The sequence below is a fragment of the Mustela erminea genome, chromosome 5 (genome assembly GCF_009829155.1).
Source record: "Mustela erminea isolate mMusErm1 chromosome 5, mMusErm1.Pri, whole genome shotgun sequence".
NCBI lineage: Eukaryota > Metazoa > Chordata > Mammalia > Carnivora > Mustelidae > Mustela > Mustela erminea.
In genome coordinates this window covers 19892487-19910186 of record NC_045618.1, presented here as the reverse complement: position 1 = coordinate 19910186, position 17700 = coordinate 19892487, and the positions used below count along the sequence as shown (strand labels likewise).

At 52.6% G+C, this 17700-nt stretch overlaps 1 protein-coding gene across 1 annotated transcript in view; it reads right to left on the bottom strand.

Moving 5' to 3' along the window:
- Nucleotides 1–17305, bottom strand: part of ALDH1A3 (aldehyde dehydrogenase 1 family member A3) — a 35278-nt gene extending 17973 nt beyond the window's left edge. Inside the window, exons 1-6 of the mRNA XM_032342212.1 lie at nucleotides 16975–17305; nucleotides 11031–11135; nucleotides 8878–9018; nucleotides 4123–4252; nucleotides 3728–3789; nucleotides 944–1072 (exon numbers count right to left, since the gene is read on the bottom strand). Of these exons, the coding sequence (XP_032198103.1) occupies nucleotides 944–1072; nucleotides 3728–3789; nucleotides 4123–4252; nucleotides 8878–9018; nucleotides 11031–11135; nucleotides 16975–17073 (666 nt within the window). The 5' untranslated portion in view covers nucleotides 17074–17305. The remainder of the gene's footprint in view (nucleotides 1–943; nucleotides 1073–3727; nucleotides 3790–4122; nucleotides 4253–8877; nucleotides 9019–11030; nucleotides 11136–16974) is intronic.
- Nucleotides 17306–17700: the final 395 nt, after the last annotated feature.

Sequence of the window (17700 nt, the reverse complement as noted above, 5' to 3'; positions counted from 1 at the left end):
CGATTTAATGAACAATTTATTAATTACCATCTCATACAAACACACTATTTTAGAAAGGCAAGACTTTGGGACACAGTGCTGGAGTCTTTCGTTTTCCTAGGTGCTGTGTGTTCACGGCTGTGATTTTAGAATCTGTCAGTCTCATTAATATGATGTAATCATGTCCTACATCCCCAGTCAAAGGAAAGTGGGAAACGGGCCAGTTCCTGGCGGCTGTAGCGTTATTTCTAAGTAGTAAAGGTGCTGCTTCCCAGCTGTATGAGCCAGCTGAGAAGTGAAAGGAACGGCTCTCTCCTACCATCCCTCATTCCTTCCTGTTTCTTTTTTAACCTCTCGGCGACACACAAGCTGGGCTTGGCAGGGCTGAAGCATGATGCCTGGTGTGTCTGGAAGGAGGTGTTTCTTCGGGCTGCTGGTTTCCCAGCATGGTAGCTGTAGGGGGCGGGGAGTAGAGGGGACAAGACAATGGCCTGAGCACAGAGCACTGGAAGGGAGGCTCCGGTGAATGAGCCCAGCTTGCCACAGCCCCTTCAGTAGGAGCTGGCAAGAGGACCCCTCCAGGAGAACAGTGGACCATTGGCTACACCACAGAGGCCAGCCCCAAGGAACCTCTGACACTTGGAGGGACCCTCCTGCAAACCCTCCAGACAAAACATTTGCTCCTAAACCATAGGTCTGAACCCATAATAAGAGCTCAGTCTTCTCGTTAGGATCCGTGGGAGGAATGGAGTTGCCTCTAGCTCAGTGACCACAAGCAGGAGAGAGAGCGCGCGCGCCTGCCAAGGACAACACAGGGAGCCATTCCATTTCCCACTCAGCTGTGAGCCGGCTGGCACTGCCACGCACCACTTGGCATGATGGGGCAGCTTTATCTGGTGACGGTGGTGGGGTGGGGATGTTATCAACAACACATAATATTTTCTTTCTTTCTCGGATGCCTTACCTCTTTGATCAGGGAGCCCAGATAAAGGGCAGTGAGGGGTGTCTGCTCCGCCGGCTTCACAACGATGGTGTTCCCACAGCAGATGGCGGGTGCCAATTTCCACACCAGCATCAGCAGAGGGAAGTTCCACTGGGGACAGAACATAGAGGAGCTTGGTGAGGGTGGGGGGAGTCCGATCCACCCCACCGCCCTGTCCTGGAGGCCCAGGAAGGTCTCCAGGGAGGAATTTGCTTTGGACGGTCTAGATTTGGGGCGTTGGAGGTAATATAGGAGTGTGCAAAGATCAGACCTGCATTCCTGCCATAAGTTGTCTTTGCAAAGAGGATTCTGCTGTAGGCACACTACCTTCTCCTCTTAGAGGTTTATGATGCTATCAGCGTGTTAAAGGAGCTGAAAAATACTGCAGGAACGAGGCTCGCCTCTGCTAAACTCAGGTATTACAGGATCTTTTTCTCTTCTTACAGAATACATACTAAACCCCCACTGGATTGCTGTTTGGTAGAGATCATGCTGGGAAAAGTGTCTCTTGTCGTCTTTCAACTACAGAGGCAAGGACACCAAAATCACTGTGATAAGAAGCCTAACACAAGAGGTAACAGCCACAGAGCGTTCACTCTGTTCCAGGTGCTGTTCCAGCCACTGAACACTTAACTCATTTGATCCCTATCAATGCATATGGGATAGTCCTATTATCCCCTCCATTTACAGATGAAGCACAGAAGGGAGAGGTCACTTGCCCAAGGTCACAAACTAGCAGGTGAAGGCCGGGATTCATAGGGAGCCTTGTGTCCCCCTGTCCCCCGCTACCCTGCCCCTCCGAGTATCATCTTCGATGAGGCACAATGAAACCGAGCATCTCCAAGAGAGCAGGTAGCTTGATGGTTGGGGTTGTCCCCCAACCATCCCATCCCAAAGCAGTCCCTTTGGCTCCTTATGTTCCAAGGATGCCGAACAGAGGAGCTTTCTGTGAAGCTGTACGTACAGGGCTGGCTGAAGGTAGCTACCTCATGATCAGACCACTCTAATTTCTCTCCCAGCTCCCTCTGGAATTCTTACCACGAGACAACAAATCTAAGATCCCAGTTCCCAAGGGCCAATGTGCTTGGCTAAATGATGGCAGGCATTGTTTTGGGGTACCCCCCACTAATGATTGGGGTTCCCTCTTCTTCCTGGACCTCCACTCCTTAGCACAAAAATACCATCATCTCTCCTCTCTGACAAGCAAATCTGTACCTTCCCTTGGCTTCTGCCACTTCCAGCAGCTCCCTTCTCTCCCCTCGAAGCTTCTTGTTAGAGCTGTGCCCACATGCTTAGGTCCCCTTCTGTAAGCCCCAGCAATGGGACTTCCACTGCACCCACCCCAAACTCCCCACACTGCTGTCAGCGAGCAAATCTAACAGTTGTGTCTTTTTTAGTTGCTACGAAGGAGAGGACCCTATTGACCATAGTCTTTTTCTGGAAATGTATTCCATTCCAGGGATGCCCCTGACCCTAGCTGCTCAGACTTCTCAGTCAGATCTCCTAACAACGTATGGGGGATTTGGCCCCAGGCCCTCTTCTCTCACTCTGCATCCCTCTTTGCAGGATCCCCCCCTCCCAACCTGATGGGCAGGAAACTCCTCTGTTCTGACCAGTGCCTGTGGCCGTCTCCAGGCCTCACCTCTCTCGAGCCCCCAAGCCAAATATGCAAATGTCTGATGGGACCCTTTGCTTGTCTCTTCCACTAGCCCCTCTATGACAATCTGCCTAGAATGACCTTCATCTGTCACGGCACTCCACCCTAACCTGCTTCTCCCCCAGTCTTCCGCAAATCCACCAGCAACACCATCCACCCAGTTCCAGCCATGACTCACCCCCGACCTCTGATGAGACACTAAACTCGACCAACTCGACCTCCTTAGGAGCTTTCAAATCCATGCTTCCCCTTGGTCTTCCAACAGGTCCTATCTTACCATTTTTCTTGGGGCTTCCCTTCTCAGCCTTTTAACTGACCTGTGAGTTCCTCAGGGACCCTCAGAGGGCTGAGCCCTCTGGCTTCCTGTCCTCAGTACCTGGGACCCTGACACCGTGCCTGGCTCACAGTGGGCTCCCAACGGCTGGCAGAAGGGACACACGGAGCACACTTCCAGTCCTCTCTCCACGCTGCTGCCTATCTGCACAGCCTCCTGCTGTGCAGGTGCTGCAGTGGCCCCAGGCTTTCTCCAACAGATAGGCAGCATCACTCCATTCCCTGCTACCTGTCAGGCTCCCCACTGCCCAGTGAATAGAGTCCCAGGCCCTCAGCAGCCACGCCCTAGTGGGTGCCCGGCCTGGACCACTGGACATGTGCTCCTCCTCTTCATCACTTTGTCCTTATCTAAGTGTGGCCTTACCAGCTGTCCTGCTATTGCTTCCCCCTCCCGCACAGCCACCCCCCTGGAGTCCAGACACCTTGACACCCTCACTCGGGCCATTCCTACTGCTTAGAAGACCCATTTTCCTGTGGAATGACTCTTTCTCATCCTTCAAGGCCCTCTTAAAAGACCCCTGCCCTAGAGAAACTGGCATTCTTGAGCCCTCGGCTGGAATCCACAGTGCCTTCTGCTGTGCTCAGGAGTCAACCCTGTGAGAGCAGGTACGGGAGCTAACCCACCCCAATAATTCTGAAGCACCCAGCCTCCTGACAGAGAGAAAATACTCAGTTAATGCCAGTGTGACTGAAACACACCAGAAACTGATCCCAGAGGCCACCGGGCAGTGGGGCAGAATCGACATGGATCTATCTAGAGAAGTTGCCATACTTACAGGAGTGATGGCCCCACATACACCTATGGGCTCATGCCTGGTGAAGCATACCACGTTGTCATCTGAAAGAGAGGTTTCGTGGAGTAGAACATATGGGATTAATCTCGGCTGAGGGTTTTATGTTGCAAAAAGACAAGAAAGAAACCCAGAAGCCCACCAACGTGTCAGCTCCAAGTCTTGTCTAGTCCACAAAGAAGGGACATTTAACTCAACGTTAAAAGTAAAATTCCAAAGGAGAAATCAGCACAAGCCCACTTCCTTTTGCAAAAGGGAAGGGGGCCCCGAGGGGAGGAGTCAGTGGGGAACAAGGGTGCTCTGCAAAGGCTACCAGGAACAAGGAGAAGACAGAGCCCCCGGGACCCCCATATGAGGCTGCGAGTCCCGCATTGGCTCACCTGTGGGGATGGTCCTGCCCTGTATTTTGTCAGCCCACCCTGCAAAGTATCTGAGGGTTTTAATACAGCCCTCCAGATCGATGAAAAAGGCGTGAAGGAACGGCTTCCCTGTGTCCATCGTTTCCAGGGTCTGCAGGGAAAAGACAGTATCTGTCACATGCAGTTTCCTTCTTCGCCATCAAGGGGTTAAAGCTGGGGGTGGGGCCAGAGAACACAGTCCGAGGACACCGCGTCTGCCTTGTTCCTTGTGTCCCTTCTGCCATGTTCCTTGTGTCCCTTCCAAAAGCAGGCCACTGTGTTTCCCCCTGTCAGGCCTGTCTCAGACTGTCAAGGATTACTCTGCTTTCAAAAATGCTCAGTTTGGGAGGCACCTGGGTGGCTCAGTCATTAAACGTCTGCCTTCACCTCAGGTCATGATCCCGGGGTCCTGGGATCGAGTCTGGAATCGGGCTCTCTGCTCGGCGGGAAGCCTGCTTCTCCCACTCTTACTCCCCCTGCTTGTGTTCCCCCTCTCTCTCTCTGTCAAATAAATAAATAAAATCTTGGGGGGGGGGGAAGTGCTCAGTTTGTGGGGGGAGGGGATGGCCAGGGCATGGGCAGGCGTCCCTGCGAAGGAAGGCAGGTGGAAGGGTGATCTGGAGCCTCCCTGGGAAGGAAGGCACAGTGTCATTTGGTCTTCTGTCTAGAGCCCAGCTGGGGGACCTGGCCACGTGGGCTTGTGGCATCCTAGGGAAGCTTTCAGGAGGTTAGCTGATTTTCAGGGGGGCTCTAGAGAGGGCTCGCATCCTCTAATAAAAGGGGGGATGCTGCGGGTTCTTCCTTCCTGGCTGGGCTGACCAGCATGGCTGTGGAAAGAGCGACGGAGCCCCGAAGGGTAGAGACACCAGCACAAAAGGCAGTGTCCTCCCCAACCGGGCTGCCCAAGCCGGATGCGCAGTCGGGAGGGAGCGGGCTCGCCCTCGGTGGTGAGGGAGGTGATTACCCAGGGCGAGTGGGCAGCCACTCAATGGCCGGGATTCTTTTCTATTTCCAGCCTGGGGTTTAAGAGGACCCCTTTGTCCCTCAGACAAGCGGCCCCAGTGGAGCCCGGCGCCGAAACCGCCTGTCATGGATCTCTGCAGGAAGTGGCCACCCGGACACATAGCCTGGGGCTGGATTCTCCTTTTAGAGTCCATGTAGTGAGACGGTGACTCACTGGGGAAGAGAGGGGCCTCCACGTGCACCTGCATCGGCCTCATCTCTGACCCTGACACCTCTGGGTGCCCACACCAGGGCTAACAGAGCCAGGTGTCACCTAAGGTCACCCAGCAGGGGCACTGATTTCAGTGGCATCTAACTTCTGGCCAGCACACTGACTACTCCTTAGGCTGCTGCCCCAGGACATTTGCATCTGGGAAGACTGCAGAATGGCTACCCAGGGTGACCAGAGCGACTGTCTCAGAACTTTGCTTCGGGGAGGAGCAGAGCCTTCCTAGGAAGGAACGACCACTTCCCAGAATGGCAGGCCGCCAAAAAAAAATCCCTCTCTGACTCGGTTTCTTCATCTGTAAAGGAAAATAATAATAGTAAGAGTGATACTTGCCTCTTGGGGCTGGGGTGAGGGCTAGGACGGGGCCTGCCCCCGGGAAGGGCCATGCTAACTGTTTCATGATGACATTTTTAGGTGGGATGACTATGTTCATTATCTTTTTTGGCAGCTTCCTTTTCGGCGATCCTTATTTGGGGACACCAAGGAGACAGGAGTGTGCGTTGCCGAAGATGACAGGGCTGGTCTAGGTCTGTGATGGATCCTAACCCCTGCAGGACGCTGTTCAGGGACCAAGTCAGGCCAAGGTAACATCTAGTACACTGTACTTTGGCTCCTACTGTTTCCAAGCTGAAACTTATTTTTCCATGGGAAACGCAATTGTGGCAGATCATGCCGAAAGGTCCTGGCCCGGGCACTCCGGACACCATCTGCAGATCTGTCTGTGGGACTGGAGGTTTATTCTTGGCCCTTTTCTGGGATCAGATGAGGAAGAGAAAGGCAGAGGACCTTAGCGTAGCATTGTGCGGCAGCCCTGCCTCTAGTCCTGGATGACTTCCTCTGGCTGGATAACCTTAGGTCCCTTAACCTCTATGGGCCTCAGTGTCCTCCTCTCTGAAATGGGATAATAAATGTGCAGGCCAAGTGGCTACGAAAAGCCCGGCCCGTGGTGAGTATTCGGCAAGCATTGGCTAGCTTTCGTTATTAATTTGGGTGCATTTGCTTCCTGGAGTGACAAGACAAATTTGCCAGGTTGGTTCTACGGGAAGCTATCCAAGCGAATCAGGGTCATAGATTTAGACAAGAAATTCTTTTTAAACACAAAAAAAGATTCACAGATGACCAGATAGGGCTCAACCCGAGAAATCAATCGTTAGCTACCAATGGGGACTTTTAAACAGTTATTGGAGCTGGACCATGAGCAAACCACAGTTGCTCCTGAGTTTACTTCCCTTGACCTTTGAAGAGGAAAAAATATGCCTTCTGAAAAATTAACACACTGTAACCTTCAGATAGGAAAGAGTGAAGACAAGGGCTGAGGGAACCTGCCCCGAGACTCAGTGACTGTGCCAATATCTTAAAATGAGGAGGCCCAGAGATGGGGTTTGGGTTGAAAAGAGAGTAAACTGGAAGGGCCCCTATTTGGGAGTTTCCAGAAAAAGCACCCACAGAGCCAGAGTCTGGACCCCAGGTGCCTCAAAAAGGGGGAGAAAGCTAGGGCTGCTGGATCCCTTCACATCTGTTTCTAAACATCGAATACAGAAGTAAATACGGAGCTTTGTCAAAACCACTGAGGCGGCAAGAGAACATGATGGAAAGAAGCACTTCGCAGCATGAAAATGCAGGAAAACCATATCAAGGTGGAGGGCAAGGGTGCTTTCCTATGATGTGGTCCCGGTTTGAAAAACCATATTTGCCAGTAATTCTCTTGTTCCTTTCATGATGTGGCAAAGAGCTGTATCTTATTTCTTGTGGGCAGCGAGGTCCCAACGGCAAAAGGCAACTTGCTCCATCTGCGATCGCAACCCAGTCCCGGCCAGGACCGTGGGGCGGGCTGAAGGCAGAGGTGGCAGCCTCGCCACTAGCTCCCACAGATGATACTGACACTTGAGGACAGGGTGGGGAGGGGTGCCCAGGGCACATCCTCTCCCGCCTATTAGTCCCCACGGACATTGCAGACTGATGAGCTCATGCTGGGTGAAAACAGAAATGTTTTTGAAAAAGCCAGTCTGGCAGCTTGAGAGTTGAGGCTGGCTTTCGTTGCAGGAAGAAACCAGAGGCTCCGTGGACAGAAACGCTGACCCCGGGACGGAGCCATCCGTGCCCGGACTTGGGGGCAAACATGCTGGCTTTGGCTGGCAGGGCGGGAAGGAAGGAGAGCTGAGCTCCCTGGGCAGACGAACTCCCAGATACAGAGCTCCCCCACTGTCCAGACCCCAAACACACACACATTCAGGCACAAAAACAGTATCAGCCTCCTGGATGACACGGTCTCCAGGAAGGTCGCTACTCTACGGCTCAGTCCAGACATCAGATCAAGAGAGGAAAGAACCATTTGTTCAAATCAGAGGCTGAAAAGGAGATTTAGCTCCTCTACCCACTGGGCCGCAAGGTTTGGAGCAATTTTTCCAAACAGGAGCCCGAGAGCCGTGGGAGGGCCGCTTGTGCGGGTTGAGAAGGACCTCAAGGCAGGAGGCGGGCCTGGGATTTCCTCTGCTCACTGACTGCAAGACCAGAGGAAGGTCTTAGGATCCCTGTAAATAATGCATTTACAACCTATAAATGTCTTCACAGCCCGGTCTGGCAGGAGCGACCCAACCTCACAGAGAGGGCTGAATTCCCATGCTTATTCTGCTGCACGGGGACTAAGGTGCCGAGAAATTACTGGCCAGGAAGGCATGAGGCTGGGCGGGCAGCATTATTATGAGGACCGGTGTTCCTAATAATAGCTATCATCTAGTTAGTGCTTACTGCATGCCAGGGACTCTGCTAAGGATTTCTCACACCACTGAAAGATCATTATTATTGATATCTCCCATAAAGAAACACATGCTCAGAGATGTAAAGCAACTTGTCCAAAGTCACACAGCGAGTAAGTGACAGAGCTGGGATTCGAACTGAGGTCTCTCAGAGCCCGAGCTTTTCCCCATAAACAGGTTACGCTGCCCTCACCATCACTCCACATGTGCTCCCCACTGCCCAGTTCAGGGGTGAAACAGGGGTGATTTCTGAGTTCTATGGGATCAATGTTTTCTATGCTAACAGGCGGCATCTATTTTAATAAGTATTCAAAAAAATATATACCAGCCCATTAAACCTGTAATGTCCCGAGTTTTGTCACCTAAGATGAAGTTCAACTTAATAGTAAAAGAGATTTCATGTAACCAAAAAAAAAAAAAAAAGTTAATTTCCTAAACATACAGGCAGGACCAGGATATGGCCTAACCCATCTGCCTGGCTGGGACCGTCTGGAGTATGGGAACCACCAACACATCTGAACTTCCTCCAGGCAAGTTCTTGGTCAAGAACGTGAAGTGTGGAGAACAAAAGTCTGACTTCTAAAGGGAAAGGGTTTGAGCCGGATGGCGTGGACACAAGCTTACTGCCAGAGAGCTTTACCTCAAAGCACCTGCCATACAGCTCCACACAAAACCAGAGCCCTGGGTCTCCCCCAAGCCCCGTGGGTGCCGGGTGGTTCCGCACCTGCCCGCCCATGGGCGTGTACTCACAGCCAGAACGGCGCGGTCCCTCTCCACGAGGTCAGCCAACTGATGCAGCAGCCAGCCCCGGCCCAGGGCATCCAGACGGCGCCAGGGTGAGCCCCTCTGGAAGGCGGCATGTGCGGCCTCCACTGCCTTGTCCACGTCGGGCTGAGCGGCCAAAAACCAGAGAGAGTGTGTCACCTTGTGTCGCGACCGTGTTTTGGGAGAGTTCAGTCTTTCTTCACTTACAGAGAACGGCAGAGACCTGCGTCCATCAGCACAGCAGAGGAAGGTAGCAGCTAGGCTCGAGATTGCTGGGCCCCCTGTTTGGGGCTTTCAAGTGACTTTTTCCTTCTTTATAGCTTGGGTCTTTTTCAACATTTCTACAATGGCCAAGTATGAACTTTCCTTCTGATTATAAAAGCATTTTAAAATAGCTTGCAAGACTACAGACCTTAATTATTTTTCTTGGTGACCCAAGTAGGAAAAGATTTTCCATTTGCTTGCCCAGTTTGGACACACGCACACTCCCACAGTTCATCAGTTAGGTGGGACATGTCTGTCTCGGCATTCTAGTCAAGCCGAGGACTGTGGTCCCATAGTGAGAACGGAGCATGAGCGCTTCTGGGGATCTCGGAACTGACCACATTGGAAAAGTCTACAGACAGACAGGGAGGATCTGGAACTTCTTCCCTGTCTTCAGCCTCATCTCTACTGCCCCCCCAACCCTGCCTGGGGGCAGAAGGGTTGCACCATTCCACTGGCAAGGAACTGGATTTTCTGTGCACCCATAGAAGAATTATAATGGAACCTTCTTCTTAAAAGGCAAGAAGTGAGAATTGTTTAATGTCACCCATTCTTATTGCAGGAAAATGAGTTCGAGGCTCTGGTTGCTGAGGAACAAAGCCTCATCCCCCAGGCCCCTCTCCCAGGCCCTTCTGAGCCTCACTTCCCTGGGGCAGTACGATAGGCAAGGGCTGCCCAGTGCAGTCAAGAGAGACACCTCACCAAGACTCTGTGCCTCCAAAGCGTGCTTGGAGGCAAGTGAAAGCTTTGGCAAAGGAGATATTATGACTTAGAATTCCTTGTCCCATGCTCTGGGGCGGTGGGGAAGCCTGGGCCTCTCTAGCTGCGGGGAACAGGACCATGTCTGTTTGTGGGTGCTGAGAGCAGACCCCAGACCAAGGGAAAAACCAGAGCCTGGGGCAGGGATCTCATTCTCCTCTTTGATACCTGGGTCCTGTACCTGGAACCACCCACTGGGAACCTTGCTCCACACCCCTCCCCACCCCAGTCGCCCCACATCCTCACACCATACAAAGACGAGTTCCTTGACGCTATTATCTTTGCAAACAGAGTTTAGCTTGAAGCACTGTGCATGGGAGGGTCTGGATGGGTGAAACCACTGCGTGTTTCCTGCCTGTCACGGAACTCTCACCGGCGGGATCCAATTCAAGCCTCTTTTTGACATGTCTTTCACCTTGTCCCCATTCAACATTACCCCTACACGTTTCGGAATGTCAGATGATTATTCTGGGGGTGGAAGAGAGGGTTAGATTTCCTTTCCCTCCTTAGAAAAGTTTTACCTTCAACCTTTCCTCTAAAGGCATGTATATTTAAAAGATACTTTGTGGCTTTGCAATGTATCAAGGACACATCCAAAAGTTACATAAATACACAACTACATATATAGTTATAAAGGCTACAGCTATCCATGATCCCTTCAGGTTCTGATAGAAAAGAAATCTGGTGACTGCATGACGTTAACTTTGCATGACTCGGTTAGCAAGTCTTTTCCCCTTCCAGCCCTTCTCTTTCAAGTGTCTCCTGCCAGAATGCGGCATTTGGTGAAACATACCAGCCGGAAATGCTTTCTGGAAAGAGGGCTCCGTTCCTCCAGGTTCAAATCACTGATAAAAACCTTTCGTTTAGCCATGTGATGAGGATCGCTGAGGTCATCCTTATAGATGGGGAAACTCTATCAAAGGAGAATGACTCTGCAGTGGCTCGTCCCTAATTAATCCCATTCTGGGCCACGTGTGTGAAAAGCAGCAAAACCAGGTCCCACCCCCAGTATGGGCCAGGTCTGTCTTAGAGCTGAGCCAAACTGCCTCCTTATCCTCTAGTTATCTGTAATTTAATTACTTGGTGGGGGGAGTGGGGGTAGGGGAAGCACTCACCTTATCTCCTTCTTCTACTTCACATATTTTTTCTAGAGTTGAAGGATTATACGTGGCAAACTTTTTTCCACTCTTGGATTCGTGCCATTCATTGTTGATGAATATCTAACCAGGAAAGGAAGTTGTAATGCATTAGGGCTTAAATCAAAATCATATCATTCCAACATGCTGAGGACCTTAGGTAATGTCTTGTCCTCCCCGACCCTCTTCTTCCCCCCTCCCCACTCTTTTACAGATGGGACCAGGAAAGGAGATGGAGTCACATGCCCAACCAGGAACACACTCAGAATTAGAATCCAAGCCTCCTGACTTCTAATATGTTTTCAGAGAATTACTTTTTGTCCTAATGAAACTAAAGTCATTTAGAATTTTTCTAAATATCTTGTCTCTCTTATTTATTTGTTTCAAAGATTTTACTTATTCATCTGACACAGAGAGAGAGACAGCACAAGCAGTGGGGAGCGGCAGAGGGAGGGGGAAAAGCAGGCTCCCCGCTGAGCAGAGAGCCCACTTCGGGGCTTGATCCCAGGACCCTGGGGATCATGAACTGAGCCGGAGGTAGCCATTTAAATCATTAATGTGGATTCACAAAGAAGAGCCGAGTCGAATAGTTAAAGGGTATAAGTTAAATCCTACACCCTCATCGAGTTTGGGGGGGAGACCAAATAGGTTTATACATACAAAGTGCCCAGGGATCTCCCGACCTTGAAGGATAGGTCAGTAGCAAGCACTCCCTTCTGTTTCCTCCCTGTTGAAACCCCCAGCTGGATTGCCAAGGAATTAGCTCCTCCCCCATTCCCTTTAAAATGCTTATTTTCATGTTGGGCTTAATAAAAGCTTGTGTTGGAAAAGAAAGATAAGCTATCTGGTCTGGGAAATGTTCTGGTTATATGAACAGATGTAGCAAATAACCGTTTATATCTAGAACCAAAGAATTAATCCACAAAAATCACTTCGTTGGGGGCCTCCATTATCTAGAACACAGCTGAAAAGAAGGACATTAAAAATAAAAACAGGGGCGCCTGGCTCAGTTGGTTAAGCATCTGCCTCCCACTTAGGTCATGATCCTAGAGTCCTGGGATCTAGCCCCATGTAGTGCTTCCTGCTCTGCAGGAGCCTGCTTCTCCCTCTCCCTGCCACTACCCCCCCTTGTGCGCTCTCTCTCTCTGTGTCAAATAAATAAATAAAATCTTTTTAAAAAATAAAATAAAATAAAAAGATATCACGAGTGAACTAAAAGGAATTCACAGAGTTCCCACGCTGAAAAGTATGTACTATTTATTCTTAGTTTACTCTTACTCTAATTGCCCTAAAAAAGTGCCCCATTAGGGGCGCCTGGGTGGCTCAGTGGGTTAAAGCCTCTGCCTTCTGCTCAGGTCATGATCTCAGGGTCCTCGGATTGAGCCCCGCATCAGGCTCTCTGCTCAGCAGGGAGCCTGCTTCCCCCTCCCTCTCTGCCTGCCTTTCTGCCTACTCATGATCTCTGTCTGTCAAATAAATAAATAAAATCTTTGGGGCGCCTGGGTGGCTCAGTGGGTTAAGGCCTCTGCCTTCGGCTCTGGTCATGATCTCAGGATCCTGGGATAGAGCCCTGCTCTCTGCTCAGTGGGGGGCCTGCTTGCCCCTCTCTCTCTGCCTGCCTTTCTGCCTACTTGTGATCTCTGTCTGTCAAATAAATAAAATCTTAAAAATAAATAAATAAATAAAATCTTTAACAAAAAAGTGCTTCATTCAAAGAGAGGACCTTCAGAAAAGAACCAGGAACAGAGGTGACAGATGATACACAAAGCACGGTCTGACAACGTGGCAGTCCCGGCTACCCAGAAGACAGCGGATCCGCTGTACAGGTGTGGGACAGGCTGGTCATCACACCCCATCATGGCGTCACAAAGACCCCCAGTCACAGACATGAGTAAGATGCTTTAGAAGCATTTCCATCAAACAAAACGCCATCAACAATTTCTAAGCACACACCTAGCTCATCGAATTCCATTTCTGTACCTATATACATATCATTTGCTTCTTTTTGAGTCCTTTAAAAGAATTGTGTCCCTCCAAGGACTAATTTCAATTACTGTGAATTTTATTCATTTGGAACACTTGACTTCCCAGTGATGACAGATCAGAAAGTCGGCTTCCGTCCTGGGCTCTCCTGTAAAAACTCCAAAGCTCCCCAGGAAAGAAACTCGCTCTGGGAAGCTGCTGGGGGAGACCGTTTTGATCACTCTCCCTGTAAAGCAGGGACGGCTCAGTTGGGCAGGGACAAAGCATGGAAGGCCAGTTCTTATGGGGCAGGTGGGCAGAGGCACCCTGTCCCCCATGTGGAATCCAGAGCTGAAAGCATCCCTTGCCCATCTCTGTGCCCATCCGACTTCTGGAAGCTCAGTGCCTTCACCATGAGGCCAGGCCCCCAGGGAAGCACGTGGAATCGGCCAGGCTACAATTACAGGTTTATTCTTCCAGCTGAAACCAAATCCAAGAGTTCACTCTTGCCATCCAGCAAGCAATCGCTCGGTAACAGTGAGAAATTAATAAGTGGAGAAGAGAGGTTCAGTTAGGGTGGGGAGGGAAGTGCAGCCAGAGAGAGAGGCCCATTTGTCGGAAGATGAAATTTCGTGGGTTAGAAAATACAGACCATCAGTGAAAACTGCTGATTCTAGATCCTTCCTGGTATCAATTCCAAGGGGGAGGGAAAATGAGAAGACGGTGGAAGAGAATATAAATAAGGAGGATGGAGACGGATTGCAACGATCAGATGTCTGTTACACTTCATCTCCAAACATGTTCCTCCAAAAAAAAAAAAAAAATTATTTCACACACAAAACCAGACTTCTCAACTCTGACCATATTTTCCCATTGCAAGGTTGCCAATTTTGCAAAAATTTTTCTCTGTATACTACGCTGGTAAGTAATCTTGTAAGTGGTTTCTACTGTTGATTTTCTCTCCACTAAAACAAAACAAAAACACAAAGAAGGGGTCAGTAAGTGTGGCCTACCAATTATGCTGCCTGGACTGTTCTGAGCCCCAATTCAGGATAATGGATCCAGAAACAAAACAAAACAAAACAAAACGGTGCTTCTTGACTTGTGAATTGGTTTCAGATAAACCTTACAGAGGTATAAAAATTAGGTTCCGGGATCCACATTTTACTGAATGAGCGGAATGGCATGTCACCCAGGCTGAGCCGGAAAACCACAGCCTCTCAGAGGAGCCGGGTGCCTGGGGGTTGGGGTAAAGATGGCGGCCACACAAGTGAGGTCTGCTGATGCCATTTACAGTAACTTCCACCGGACTCCAGCTAAACCTGAAGGAGTATGTTTTCAGAACAGGATATTGGAGCGATTTGTAGCTTTTATAAAAGAGATCAGAAAAACGGGTGTTTGAGTGAACCAGACAGAAAGTCTTACAGAGAATCTCTGTGACTGGAAGACATTCTCTAAGGAAAGGAAAGGACCCCCCACCCCTACCCCACAAAGTGAAAGAGAGGCTGCTATCCTCTGAGATCTGGCGGGGGAGGATCCCAAAGGGGATCCTTCCCCCCCTGCTATTGGAGTCACATAGCAGAGCCCAATGTTAAAATGAGAGAACAGGGGTGCCTGCATGGCTCAGTCAGGTAAGCGGCTGCCTTCGGCTCACGTCATGATTTCAGGGTCCTGGGGTCCAGCCTCGCTTTGGGCTCCCTGCTTAGTGGGGAGCCTGCTTCTCCCTCTCCCTCGGCCCCTCACCACCCCCCGCCCATGCTCACCTGCTCTCTCTCGCTCTCTCATAAACAAATAACATGAGAAGAAATGAAGAAGTCGGGACAAGGTCGTCCTTCTGAAAACTGGACTTTGCTGGGAAATGGAATCCCCAAGGCTGGGGCTCAGACCCACCATTTCTGGCGTGTTCTCCATTAGCAAGAAGCTCCATGAGTCAGGTTTGAAAACTAATAGGACTTTACGGGGCTTACACCCTGCACCCCTCCCCACTGCCGGCTCCGCTGTCTGCCCCCAGGTCTCGGTTCTGCAGTTCTGGCTCTCCTGCCTCTTTCCTAGGCCCTGTCTGCTGCCTCTCCGGCCAGAGGCTCCTGAAGCATTGCTTGTTGGGGTTCCTGTCCCTCAGCCATCACCACACAAGCTGCCTGCGGCCCACAGCCCCTGGGGTAGGCCTCTGCCATGGTGAGCTTGAGGGCCGGGACAAGGACAGAACGGCTGGAGGTCTCATCGCCTCTCCCCAGCCTTAATCACACAGCCACTTCTGTTCCACTAGAAGAGGGGGCACCCAGCAAGACCACAGACACTGGTGGCTCTGTGAATATGCTAAGATCCTCCCCTCTATCCACTTGTGAAGGGCCACAAAGAATTGCAGAGAAAGAAGGAAACTTCCCATAAGTGGCTGCACTGCTCAGATAGGACTCAGAAAGGTAGAAAGGCAAAGGACAATAATATAGTAATTTCTGGCTCCTGTAGCATTAAAAAAAAAACCACAAAAACCTTACAAAACAAAAATAAAACAAAACCTCCACCACCACCACCAACAGGCCAGCACCAACAGTATAACGGCCTGAAAAGAAGTAGGTACTCTGCTGGCTGTTCCCAGAATTGGTCATTGGAATTTTCACTCTGAAGCCGATACCACTACGGAAACTACATTAAAAATAATCTCCAGCGTTTATGGCAAAGTGTCTCTGTTGATTACGGAACCCTCTGAAAACAGTTAAATTAAATGTCATGTGATCAGAGGCAGAGCCGACATGAAGTGCCAACAGACCAAAATCTGAAGGCCACACATAGTGGCCGGCAACTTTCTCCGCTTGATTAAAACTATTTGAGAGACATAATTGCTACTTTTGAAAGTAAAATTGATGGGGAAATTTTCTCAGTGCTGTGTCAGCTGGAGTTGGGGGTGGGGAGGTTTATGGATAAGAAGCAAATTAAAAAAAATAAAATAAAAGGAGGGAAAGTTGGGGAAAGAGAAGCCAACCGAGGCTCTCGGCTGGCTGGCGACCCGGCCGCACTCCCGGCCCTAGTCCGCAGCCTCCGGAGAGCCTCGGAGCTCCAGGCCTCGCCATCTTCCTTTCTGCCCTAGGCAGGTGATCTCACCGCTTTCCAGACGCTCGACCCTCCCAGCCCAGCGCAAAATAGCAGACTCCATGGTGCGCGGCGCGCTGCGGCCTGGCCACCCACGGCTTCCCAGGCCCCGGTTCGGAGACCATTGAGAACGCAGTCTTTGTCAACACCAGGGCCGCGGGGCTCCAGGGCAGTTTCATCTGTGCTCACCTTCCTACCCGCCCTGGCTCTACTGGTAAGGTAGGTAGGCCAAGCACGGAAGGTACGACGTCCCTCCTGTGTTCCCGATGACCTGGTTCTGGAATCTCCAAGTCGCAGCTCCCCAGGGCAGCCCGAGCTCTCAGACCAGCTCGGTGTTCTCAGGCACCTTCTGACCCTCGCGAGGCCCGACCCATTGAGCCCCGCAAACGGTGCCGCAGGGACCGCGGAGAGACCAGTGCGCCAGGGGCACGGCGGCCCGCACCTCCGCTCGACTTGCAAGCGGACCCGGCAAGGGCACGTCGGGGCCACGCCGGCGGGAGCCCGGAGCCGCGCGGGCGCTGCGCAGCCGCCCTCGCCAGGCTTGGAAGCTTAAAGCGCTGAGCCCCGCCACCCGAGAGCCCGTCCGGGAGCGCAGATCGCCGAGTCCCCTCGGGGTGCGCGGCGGACGCGCTCCCACCCGGGACGTCCTACGCCGCCAGACGCAGCTTCGAGAGGATCGGCCTCGGGCGGAGAGGCTCCGGTCACGAGAGCCGGGGGACGAATTCGGCTGAGGGCGCGCTGCCCGCAGCGCCCCGCACCCTCGGAGCGGGGCGGCTGGGCTCCCCGCCTGCTGGCTTCTCGTCCCCGCCACCGTGGTCAGGACAGCCCAGCGCGGAGCCAGGCGACCGTCGGGTGGGCTGGGCGCCCGCCTCACCTGGGTGAACTTGACCTCCAGGTTGCGGACCGGGCGCGGCAGGGCAGGCGGCTTCCTGTCCGGCTGCCCGTTCTCCACGGCCCCGTTGGTAGTGGCCATGGCTCTTCTGCGCTCCCCGGCCCGAGGCGCCCGAATCTGCGGCGCTGGCTCCGGCCTGGATGGTGCGCAGCCTGCTCGCGGGGTGACAGCTCCGCGCCGCTTTATGGAGCGACCCACGCCTCCCGCCCAAGGGGGCCGTCTAATTGGCTGCAGGACCGGAGGAAGGGAGGGCTGGCGGGAGGGGAGGGGGCCGGCCTGCCTCACCCCACCCCGCCCGCCGCCCCTGCGGGAGCCGGGCCACCCCCCGCCCGGCCACCGCGCCGCACGCTCCCCCGCCCCCGGAGGCTGCCCTTGGAGGAGCGCCCCCGAAGCGCCGCCGGGCCCCGGAAGTGCCGGGATTCGGGCAGCGGGCCAGGGTAGGGAGCGGGGGCGCCGGGGCCACAGCACCCGGCTCTCTCCCCGAAGGCGGGCGAGCTCGCCCCGCCGCACCTGCCGCCCCCTGCCCGCCGCGGCTCCGCGCACTCCGGACTTCGGTCGGCGCGCCGCGCTCCGGGAATGCGCGCTCCCCCGCCGGGGCCCCCCACCCCGAGCCGCATCAGGGGTCGCCGAACCCGCCCGGGCAGCCCCGCTTCGCAGCCCACGTGCCTGGGCCTAGAGTCCGGCCGCCGGGTCCCAGCTCTCAGGACA